Raw genomic sequence first — 12,190 nt, 5'->3', positions numbered from 1 at the left:
ATTTGACGTGTAGGTGATACCTTCTGAAAAATACATCTGCAGAATGTCTCTTTGGGAACAGGAGGGCATAAGGAGTTTGGTGATGAAACAGTTCCCAGACTAGAATGGGAAGTGGAAATAGAGCAATGGGGGAAATGTGGGAAATGATCAAAACTTTCCAAAGTTCTGCTCAAAGTAGCTCCTTCAGATTTTCACAGTACAATTTGCTCTTTCTCTTCCATGTTTCTCCAATGAGCAATAAATATTGGTGATCATGAACAGCCTCAAGTTCTTTGCGGACTCCAGGGCTGTAATTGAAGTGGTTCATGCTTTGGTTTTTGGTTTTTTGGTTGGGTTTTTTTTTGTTTTGTTTTGTTTTGTTTTGTTTTTTTCCATGAAGAGTGGGCAATGGAGCTGTGAAGGAGATTAACTATTGAAAATTACATGATTTAAAGTTTTTTAAATGAAAGACTTAGGTTTGATGGATGACAGTCATCGTCAAAGTATTATAGGAGTTTTCAGAAAGCGTAACCCAGTCCCCATAAAGCCTAGAGTTATCACAGTATAGCTCATTTAGCTTTTTTTTTTTTTTTTTTTCTTATAGGTTCCAGCTGGGACTGGCCTGTTAAAAAAGCTTCCTCGATCAGATACTTTCATAAGGACTTCCAGCCATGATCAACTATTGGCAGAAATGATGCAATCCCATATGGTTAAAGATATGTGTTTAATTGGAGGAAAAGTAAGTATTTAAATTTATTTTCTCCCTCCTTCTCTATGTTCCTTAGAATTTAATCTAGTTCTTATTTTTTAACTTCTAGGGCTGTGGCAAAACAGTTATTGCTAAGGAGTTTGCTGATATGCTGGGCTACAGTATAGAACCTATCATGCTGTACCAGGTAAGTAAACTGTCTGCTGATGATCATGCTTTAAATATGATCCAAAATATAATACACAGACATCAATTCTTTGTGTGTATTCTCTCTCTCAGTGATTTTTAAAGCTGCAGCTTTAAAATCACTGATAATCACCGATAAGGGTTAAAAAAAAAAAAGGATAGCAAAGATTTCAAAGATAGCAAAGTTTTCTGATCATTATAGAGCATTTTTTACTCTCTATTAGAATGCTTATCTAAAATCTCCTCTTATTGCAGGTCTAAATACAGGGGATACTGTACAGCAATATAGATAGTTCAGTGTTATTACATATAAACTAGCCCTGCTGCTGCTTTCCTTCAATTTTATTGACTTAATTGTGGATGTGAAAGAGAGATAATCTAAATAAAATGTAGGGAGAAATATTTAACACGGTGATCTTTCTCCTTGCCACAGAGAATTGACAACTGATTCTGTGATTTGGCATGATGGAGAGTCATGAAGAAAACTGTCTTTTGCATCTTCTCCTTTTTGGAATTTTTTTTCCCCTTTTGTTTTTCCTGCTATTAGGTCAGAGTGGTGATCACTTGTAATTCATGCATCTTGAATGCCTCCAGAAGACCTTTTGTTTTTCTTTTTTTTTTGTTTGTCTATATGCTATTTGATCTTACAATGGAATTCTCCATTATCAACGCTATTTGTTTTGTTATTATGGAAACCAGTTTCTTTATCATATTGAGAATACATAATGGGTTTTATGTTTCTGGGGAGTTTTTGTGAAGTTATTTCTCATGTTCCATAGGCTGAATCTTTCTTCTAGGGCTTTTTTGATGTGTTTCTTCTGTCAGAATCACCTAATATCCTCTTACATGTTTATTTTTTTTTATGCTTAACACGTGGATTTTAATCAATATTATAGATTTTGTGCCTTTTCTTTTTTTACGTTTCTATTTAGTTTGATGATTACATCTGTGTTGGGACTGTGTTGCAGTAGAGGTTAGAAGATAAGGTTCCGTGTTAAAAAATGGTGCATCCTAGAAATATAAAATGAGGGCTGGTGTTGAAATGTAATATATACTTATTACAGTCAATAAATATTAGCTTCATTATTCATAGATGCTATAACAAACAGAAATCTTCTTCAGCCCTTAGCCTAATTGTTGCTGATTTATTTATGCTGTGTCTTAATACAGATATGTTTAAAGATAGATTTGGGGAGAAGTGTGCATTAACACTCTGAGACACACAGGCAGTTGACACAGTTGCCTTAGAACGGCAGTCATGAAGGAAGTCAAAATGACAATCGGGAAGAGCTGGAGGAGTCTTAAGGCCATCCATGGGCTTTCAGGATGGTGGCAAGGAGCTTATTGTTGTAGCTGCATTTTCCATGAGTTGGAGGAATAAATTTACAGTAATCGAAAAAGTAAGAACAGAGTGAATGTTTTTACTGAGTAAAATGTAAAGTTTGTATTTAAAAAGATTGACATAGAAGTAGTTGTAATGGTTCCAGGAAGGCTGGATATGCAGAATAACAAGCGAATGAAGGTTTTGGAACTGTCAGTTGTCTCAGAGTGGTAAACATGGCACAGTGAGGCTGCTGTACATTTAGGGTTTTTCCTTTTGATTTTGTCTGGGCAGTGCTTCAGGCTTTCTCACAGCACTAGAGGTTTTTTTGCAAACCCCAAGCTCTGTCATGCTTAACAATGATCTCCCATAGCCAGTGGTCACTCAGTACGTGTTTGGAAAGAATTGTCAGTCTTAGATCTTGATATAATCTAACCTCGTGACATAAACTGAAAAATTACAAGATGAAAAAGTAGAATTAATGTGCTAGCTTTTCACAGTAGAGATCACACATGTAAGGTTTTCTCTGTAACCTTGAGGAATTAAAATGCTCTCAATTAAAATATGAAGTCAAGAGTCTTCTGTGACTCCCATGACAGGATTTACAGTTGTAAGTGATAATTGGCAATGCTGCAGGGGGACATTAGCATCAGATTTAATGCAATATATTGGTCTCTTTCTTCCATCCCTTTGCTTTCTGGCAGCCTGGAGACCTACAAAGGGAGAAATGGCAGTGGCAGCTGATTTGGAAATGTGATAGCATGTGGGGAGAGAGAGACACTGACAGAAATGGGTGATGAGGTTGAAGGGTTGAAACAGACAAAAAGTGAGAGAAAATAGAAAAGAGAAATATTACTGATGATGGGAAAAAAAAAAAAAAGACAGTCCAATTCATGTTTTCCTGCACTGTCAAGAACCTACCCAGATAGGATCCCACTGCTTTTCCTTCCCCCTCTGTGGCTTCAGCTGATAAAGGAGCAGACTCTGAAACTGTCTCTGTATAGATGAGTCAGACAGATGACTTGTGCCCTTTTCTTAAGCTTTAATGTGGCCAGATGTGAGCAGATTTGGGTTCCAAAGCTAGACAGCCTCATAAATGCAGTTACATTCATAGTAATATACCTGCATTCCCAGCAGTGTCTATTACCTTCTGTACAGTGGTACAGTAATATAGATGTCTAGCTTCTCAGCCAGAGCTGAGTGTGTCCAGCTCGCCAACATACTTCTCTCTGCACTTGTCACTATAAACGTACAGCTGAGAGAGTTGGGGCTGTTCAGCCTGGAGAAGAGAAGGCTCCAGGGAGACCTTATAGCGACCTTCCAGTACCTAAAAATGGCCTACAAGAAAGATGGGGAGAGTCTGTTCAGCAGAGCCTTTTGTGATAGGTTTTCAAATAGAGGGAGGTAGATTCAGACTGGACATAAGGAAAAATGTTTTTATACTGAGGGTGGTGGAACACTAGCACAGGTTACCCAGCAAGGTGGTAGATGTCCCATCTGTGGAGACATTCAAGGCCAGGTTGGACGGGGCCCTGAGCAACCTGATCTAGTTGGAGATGACCCTGCTTGTTGCAGGGGGTTGGACTAGATGACCTTTAAAGGTCCCTTCCAACCCTAACCATTCTATGATTCTATGAAATAATTTTTGCAGCTTGACAAACCTGCTTAAGGACAAGCACAGCCTAACCCTTATTTTGTTGCGCACAATACGATATTGAGTACTCACCAGCGAAATTAAACAATTATTTGGTTAAAAACATGGCTGCTACTTTTCAATATTCTACCTTTAGTTAGTATGGCTTTGCTGAATAGGGGCAGAAGGCTTCCATTTTGGAGACACATAAGAAGAACTGACAATGAAATCAGTTACTCAGTAAACATCTTTCTTTCAGAGAGATCTGTCATTCCTACAGAAATAAAATCTAGGTGAAGAGCTTGAACTGTTTCCCACTGAAGTGAACTTGTCCTTTGGTTTCGTTTTATAGAGAGGCTTTTTGGTGATATAATACAGTATAATACAGAACTCATTGTTCACTATAAATTCCTATGTACACAAGTCTACGTAAGATCCATATGTGTATCTATATTCCTATGTACAATGTCTCACATAATCGCAGAAGTTTTTACAGGAAGCAGTGTTTAAAAAAAATGATAGAATGTAGTTGATCTATACATCATCTGATAAATTTTAATGCATTTATTTTTCTTAAAATGTGCATAGCAAAGTAACAGGATAATTTAATGACAGAACAAATGTTAAATATATTAATTCATACAGTAATTCCACAATGAAGGGTATGAGAAGTTTGATAATGCTGTAAATTTAGCAGATTTTTCTACTTTGGTTTAAAAAAGTGTCTCTGTTTTTTTGAGAGATACCATACTGTCCTAAATCCATTTCTAAAATTAAGCAAGCTTTTATTTGTCCTATGGTATATATGTTTTTTCCAATAATTTCTGCAGGCACAAAATAGGTAGTGGAGCACTTAGCCTTGGTCTGAAGCAGTAGCACTGTTTTTCTTCAGGCTCTGTGAAGAAGTGAATTCCTAAATATTTCTTTTTCTGTATATAGTGTTTACTTTTGTTTTTTAATATTTGCTTTATCATTCTTTCCATCTGAAGTTGATTTAAGGGCTTGAATAGTGTGAAAAGGCATAGCTCTTTATATTGATTTCACAGAAAAAAAGCCCTGAAAACTTTTATTTTGTAACATGGGAATCAAATTTACTTCAACCAAGGATTCACAGACTTTTTGAGAACATAGGTAGTCTCTTACACTAACAGTTGGCTCAGAGAACAATTCCTGTCTTGTTTGTGATATCTGACATAGTTATACAGGTTTCTCATTATATGCAATTCCACGTAGGCAAATTGCTGACAAAGGAGACTCATCCTGATTAGGAAAAGTTTGTTTTCAAGTTCTCTCTTAATACAGTTAAGCAACATCAAATGAGAAGCAGCAGTCAGCTAGGTCTTTGTGGGCTGTACTTAGGGAACTTTTGGATTAAATTGTTTAAAATAAACCATTTTCTGTCCACGGAGTTTTGGGATTCGGGGTGGGGGAGCAATATTCAAAGTGATAACAGTTTTCCAGCAACTTGCCCCTTTTCTTCCCCAGCAAAACCAGTCTTTTATGCACTTTATTAGTGTTTGTGTACTGTGATGTTTTTGTTTCTAGGATTTCTTTTTTTCTTTTTTTTTTTGTATGACCTCATAATTTTTCTTTACAAATTCCTTCCAATTTTTTGTTTGAGAAATACTAACAAAATATGACTCCAGATTGGCATGAAGAGCAGGAAACATTTTTTTTTTCACCTCATAATTGCCAAGAACATGATTAGCACTGTGAGCTATGAAAAACGGGTAGTTTGGAGGCTTGTATTGCTATAGCTGCTAAAGGGAGTGAAACAGAAGTTATCGCACTTGTCTTCTCTCCTAAACTTTTTTTCCTGTATATGAGATATTTTAGAAAATAAGCAATGCAATGTAAAACACAAAATTATAATGACTGTTACAAATTAAAATAAGTGTTTTGTTTCACAAGGCAATATAATTTCACCATTGCTTTGCCTAAAATGAGGGGAAAAAAATTTAATTCATATGCTTCTATTACCTCCTCTCCAAAGGGTAAGATTTTTAGTTTTAGGGTATTGTAACACTATATCTCATAAGTTATATTTTTAATATAATATATTAAAATTGGTTTAAAGTAAATAAATAGAAACAATAAGTTATTGGACAGGTACTTAGCCATAAAACAAATCCTTTACAGAAACTGTGCTGGTGTTACAAAATGATACTCCTGTTTAATGCATCACTAAATCGAATCTTGTTCAAGCATTTAAATTACGATCTAAACACTTTATATTTCAGAAAATGTTTTGCAGAAAAATACATTTCTGAGTTTATCTCCAGAAAATTAATGCATGGTTCTCAAGTGATTTTTGGAATGACAGATGGACATTCTATATAGCATACTAGGCTTTTGATCTGTTCATACTGTATCATCATTCTTCTAGAGGTGAATTGTCAGAGGTGTTTTAGTCGAATATTCAGTTGTACAGCACTTACTAGCTACTGAATGCACAGTTCTGGTGCAAGTCCTGAAAGCACTTACAATTTTTCTCTGTCTTTGATAAAAATGTTTTACGTTCTAATTTTAGTCTAATTCATTAATAAAATAGAAAAGAGCAAACACAGCAGTAAAAAACCCCAGAAGTAAAAATATGTTCTGGTTTTTGTGGATTTGAATGTGAGACTTCACATTATACAAATGTGGAAGCACTGAGGGAACCAGACTGCGTCCTGTTATTTTAAGGCTTTTAAGGAAACGTAGAAAGAGGAAATGATTCAGGCCATATGACGTAATGTGTTCTATTTTTACTCTTTAAAGTTCAAAGGGTTTATAGTTGTGAAAAGGACATATGCAAAAGCTACAGCTACCATAGAAAATATTTTTCTCATCTGATTTTAGGTTGAGTTGTTTTCACAGCCTGATGAAGAAATTACATCTTCCATGTCACAAAATGGCTATTATGGCTTTGTTGCTCTAGTACTTACCTGTTAAAATCTGAAATATGTGTGCTGCAGTGTATGCTAGATTTTGCCTTTGGTTTTTTATGTATCCCTTAAGTATTATTTTGTGATACACTATGTACTTTTGATATCTTATGTGTTACTGGCTTCTTCCTTATTCTGTCCTTTCTTCTCTGATGCTTCCACTACATTTTCCTGCTGAGAGGTAGAATGTTGTGCTGGTTTGTGTTTAAGATTAACGATGAAATCTTTGCTCTTTCAGGTGTCTTCTCCTGTATGAAATGAATGACTTTTGTTCCAGGTGTAAATTGCTGCCCTCTTCTGTACAGAAAGCTGTGTATAAGTTGTCACATGCTTGCATTACATCTAAGGAGGGGGGGAAAGGCTTTTGTTCTAGTTTCAAAGCAGTGATATTGGCAAGTCTAGAACTTCCAAAGACTATTTAACGTAGTGTGGTTGTGTAGATTCGTGTGTGTATCTGCATTTCTAATACTCTTTGGAAAAGTAATTGAAGATTTGAAGATTTCCTGCTAATCGTCTTCAAGTATATTCTCAGGGGAAACAGAATACAGTTTTTAAAGGAGAAAACAGGTAAAAGAGTAAAATAGAGCTTATATATATTCTTCTGATGAATTGATACTTACAGGATATGACGGCTAGAGATTTGCTCCAGCAAAGGTATACTCTTCCTAATGGAGACACCGCTTGGAGACCATCGCAACTTGTTACTGCTGCCCTGGAAGGAAAGCTTGTTATTCTTGATGGCATTCATCGAATTAACCCTGGCACTCTAGCTGTACTTCAAAGGTCAGGATGTGAGTGCAGATCAGTTGGGTGCACGTGATCTGTTCATTGAGCGTACGCATACTGAGAAATTAAGTTTCTTCTGGTGAATATCATGTTATAACTTAGAGTACTGTAAAAATCAGGCTGAGCATGGAAGTTTCAGAAAATATGTAATGTTCACTCTTTACCCACTTAAAAGCAGAAGCAATTCTTTAATGTTCTTTATAAATCTATAAAAGTACCTTCAGCTCTTTGTAAATACAGCATGTAAGTCTGAATTGAAGAATGAGCTAGATTTTACTCTAAACTAAAGAAATCTAAGAATTAGTAATATTTGGACAATAATTTGAAAATGCCAGATATCAGAAAATGTTTGAAATACTTTGAATGCACTCTGCTTCTAAATAAAATGTGGCCATCACTTTTATATGTAAAAGCATACTTTATACTGGTTGCAAAGAACTCTTTCTAAACATTATTTCATAATTCAATAAAAAATGAATCAAACTTTCCAGAGTAGAAGTTGTAATAGCAGATACTGTTTTAATTATAATCTATACTGTCAGATCAAATTTTTCTGCTACTTCATGTGCCTGTATTGTATACTGCCTTTTGTAAACTTTAAGGACATAACCAGCTTTAAAAGCAGGTTGTAGCAAAAAATGTTTTGTGCCTTCTTTTGTTATATATATATATTTATGTATTTTTATATGTATATATATGTATATACAGAAAGGCAGAAGAGAATTGTGCTTGCCCGTTTTTTCTCTTTTTAATCAGTTTAGCTTTACCTTCTGATTTTTCTTCTGACATGGGCATGTGTTGTGTCTAATGAACCTCTGCATAAAAAAAAATAAAAACTGAGTCTGTATGTATCTTGATCATTAAAGCCAACTGAATGTTTCTTCAAGAAACTAAACAGAAGTGTATTACTTGGTACAAGTATAACAAAATGACTGTTTCGTGCCATTTATGCACACTCTACCTGTAAGATGGAATTTTTTATTTTTAATTTCCTTATCATATCTGTTCAAACTAAGTTGAGTGACTTTTTGTGCTGAATCTGTTTACTTATGCTAATAATTTTACCTCCACACTTGCATGCATCTTAAATTAGTATAAATTTTTTATTTTTATTATGACCTATGTTGACTGAGGTAGCTTTTAAAAAAGTATTAGTTGAAATAAGTAATCTAAAAACTAATCAAAGGCTAGATAAAGTTTATTCTTTATTTTCAAACAGACTAATACATGACAGAGAACTGACTCTCTATGATGGCACCAGATTGTTAAGGGAAGATAGATATCAAAACTTAAAGGAAGAAATACAGATCTCTGATGAGAAACTACAGGAAAGGTAAAGTGCTGGCTACGACTATAGAATGCAAACAACATTTCATCCTGTACAGAGCTTGATCTTTTTTTTTTTTTTTTAAAAAAAAAAAATCACATAAAATGCTTTCCTCTTAGATTGATACCTTCTAATCACTAAGAGAAACATATTTTAAATGTCACTTTCCTCATGAGCTTTCTTCTTTTTGTGGCATGAGAAAATTATATCCTGTTTAGAGTGTTCAGACTAAAAGGAAAACATTCAATATTCTTTAACAGAAGGGGTTAGACATTGAAGAGAGATTGTAAGTACATAAAACATAGATATAGATATATCTAATATTTAGTTTTGGAACATTTTGTTAAAAGTATTGGAAAGTAAAGCTAAATTGAAGTTAAATACAACTGTTACTTTCTTTTGCCTCATTAGCTAGTGTCGTAGTTCAGCCCCGTCTGCAGCCCCAACTGCATAGTCGGGACCAGACTACGCAGTCTCTCTCACTCCCCCCACCCTCTGAGAGAATAGGGGGAGATAATATAAGGAAAACGGCTCAAAGTTTGAGATAAGGATGGGGAGAAATCCTTAAAGTTACTGTCACAGGCAAAACAGACTCGACTTGGGAAAAACCATTTATTTCTAAAACTAGCAGGAGAATGAGACAGGGAACAAGATAACCTCCCCCCACCCCTCCCTCTTCCCGGGCTTAACATTATCTCTACTACCTTCCCTCCACGCCCGAGTGGCGCAGGAGGGGAGAGGGAATGGTGGTTATGGTCAGTTCATCACGCGTTGTTTTACGCCGCTGCTTCATCGTTGGGGGAAGAACTCCTCGCATTCCTCCCCTGCTCCTTCATGGGCCACTGCTCTCTCTCACGGGCCACAGTCCTTCGTGAAGCTGCTGCGGTGTGGGTCATCTCTTCCACGGGGTGCAGTCCCTCCAGAACAGCTGTCCCAGCAGGCCCTCCATAGGCCATAGCCTCCTTCAAGCCCCCACCTGCTCTGGCGTGGGGTCCTTCACGGGCTGCAGGTGAATCTCTGCCCCTCTGTGGACCTCCATGGGCTGCAGGGGAACAACCTGCTCCGCCATGGTCATCACCACAAGCTGCAGGGGAATCTTGGCCAGGAGCCGCATTACTCCTCCCCCTCCTTCTCCACTGACCTTGGCATCTCACAACAGGCTGGCAGATGCCTCTCAGGATCCTTTTTACATCTTATTCACTTCTCATCTCCTCTCCACTTCTTGCAGCCAGGCCCAGTCAGCTGCCTGGCGAGAAGCCAGAAGGTGAGGGCTGCAAGGCCCATGAGGCCTGCACCTCCCCCTCTCAGCCTCTGCCCCCGCTCAGCTGCTTCACATCTTCTCTTCTCTTCTCTTCTCTTCTTTTTTTGTGTTTTCCCCTTCTTAAATACATTATCGCAGAGGCGTTATCACGGAACATTCTGCTACCAATCGGCTCGGCCTTGGCCAGCAGCGGGTCCGCCCTGGGCCTGGCCGAGTCCACTGAACAAAGGGGAGCGACTTTTAGCAGTTTCCTACAGAAGCTACCACCTTGGGCCCCCTCCTCACCAAACAAAACCAGAACAGCTAGAAAGCTGGTATTTAATTTACAACTAATATGGGGCAGGAAATCCTAAGGATGGGTTGGGACCCATTATGCTTATTCTTTTTGTTTCTTCACTTCCACTTGTCTGCTATAAACATTCCACAGATGGGAATGTTTTCTAGTCCTCTGGTGGCCATACTTGATACATAGTCAAACACTGCTGACCAGTGTTAGTTAATGGGAGAGGTATTGTTGAGTGTATGCCAAAACAAATGCAGTCTAATATTCAGTAATATATAAGGAGCTAAACATACTGTGATTGTTAAATATCTCTAATCTCTGGGAAAACAGTCGTTTATGTCAAATGTCTGTGCTCATACTCACACTGAAGGGTCTGCATGTGCCCAGGCTTTGAAGAGGCCTTATCAGTTATAGTAGGAATACATTCATGATGTGCCACTCACTTGTCTCACTGAATACAATTTTTTTTTCTTTGACCTGCTTCATAGTTTACACTTTAAAAAAAGCTATTTTACTGCCTAGTTGTTTTGTTATTTTTGATTCCCTTTTCATACAAAATACTGTGGTTTTTTTTTTTAATAAAAACGACAACAAAACAAACCAAACTAAACTTAATTTTAAGTCTTCCATAGCATTTATTTTGGGTTTTTTTTTTTTGTAGATAGGTTGTAATCTAAGTCTACTTGGTTTTAAATTGTATCCATAGTGCTCAGGCTGTACACCCAGCCAGATGGTAATTTCCTGCTTTTATGTTATTTGAGTGAAGAACAGTGTTCTGTTTATCAGGATTTTAAGCCCAGACTTTGAAAAGAGAAGTAAAAGAGGTCCAAGGGTCTGTCCTGGATGGTATCCCAACTTTTCACTGGACTTTGTACTTTAAAATAGATATAGTTATTGTGCGAGTCTCCTTATCCCTGCTCCATGTGCATGGTCTTGTCCAAGGTGCTTTCAGGCAGAATGGCAGTGGCTGTGCTGTTTTGCTTATTTCATGGTACCCTTTAGTACATGGTAATATATTCCAAAAACCTAGAGACTTCATCATGCATTCATCTTCAGTACTGCCCCTCTTCATGGATCAAATCTCTCTCACAAGATTAGAGCTTCACATCTGGATTCTATGTCTCCCTGTTTACCTAACTATGGCTGTTTTGGCGGTGAACTCCCTTATAATCTTTATCATCTCTTAGACCATGAGAACTGTCCATGCTGTCTTCTTTAACGACTGTTCTGCAGACTCATTTTCCCATTGTGCCACCTCTGTACAGACTTTCCTTCCCTTTAGTGTCATTGAGTAACCTTTGCGTTCCACTGTTCTGTGCTAATTGTACATTGCTTATGACTACTTTGGAGGCTCTGAAAGTCTTTGACTTTCCTTGGAAGGATGTCCTCTATCCTTCAGATCGCAATGTACTGCTTTTACCTAGCCACCTTAATATTTTGCAACAGAATTTATTGTGAATGGTTAAGGCCTAATTGTTCTACTTGACTGACAGTTAGCTTTTACCCTCTAATTCATAAATGCAGGGTATCTGTTGTCTTAGGTAGGAATACACTTCTGATTAGTACTTGATCTTAACAAACAAACAAACAAACAGAAACCCCACTATACAGGCATTCTTGCATCTGGAAGCTCAGTATGACTGTTTAACACCATCTTGGGTACAGATGAAAATTTTTTGTACTGAATTAGCTGAAATCCATTGTGCTGAGAATCCCACCTTCCCCTGAGTGAAACATTCAATCTGGCCCTTGTTCAGCTTTCTTCTGTACTGACTTAT

General features: G+C 37.2%; 1 protein-coding gene across 1 annotated transcript in view; it reads left to right on the top strand.

The window, feature by feature from the left end:
* VWA8 (von Willebrand factor A domain containing 8) overlaps positions 1-12,190 on the top strand; it is a 193,396-nt gene that overhangs the window by 51,852 nt on the left and 129,354 nt on the right. Inside the window, exons 11-14 of the mRNA XM_086771807.1 lie at positions 584-718; positions 798-875; positions 7,378-7,538; positions 8,761-8,874. Coding sequence (XP_086627933.1) covers positions 584-718; positions 798-875; positions 7,378-7,538; positions 8,761-8,874 — 488 coding nt within the window. The remainder of the gene's footprint in view (positions 1-583; positions 719-797; positions 876-7,377; positions 7,539-8,760; positions 8,875-12,190) is intronic.

This window comes from Chlamydotis macqueenii, chromosome 1 (assembly GCF_036417535.1).
Source record: "Chlamydotis macqueenii isolate bChlMac1 chromosome 1, bChlMac1.mat, whole genome shotgun sequence".
Lineage (NCBI taxonomy): Eukaryota > Metazoa > Chordata > Aves > Otidiformes > Otididae > Chlamydotis > Chlamydotis macqueenii.
Note: the sequence above shows the minus strand (reverse complement) of the source record. Positions and strands in the feature narration are given on the sequence as shown.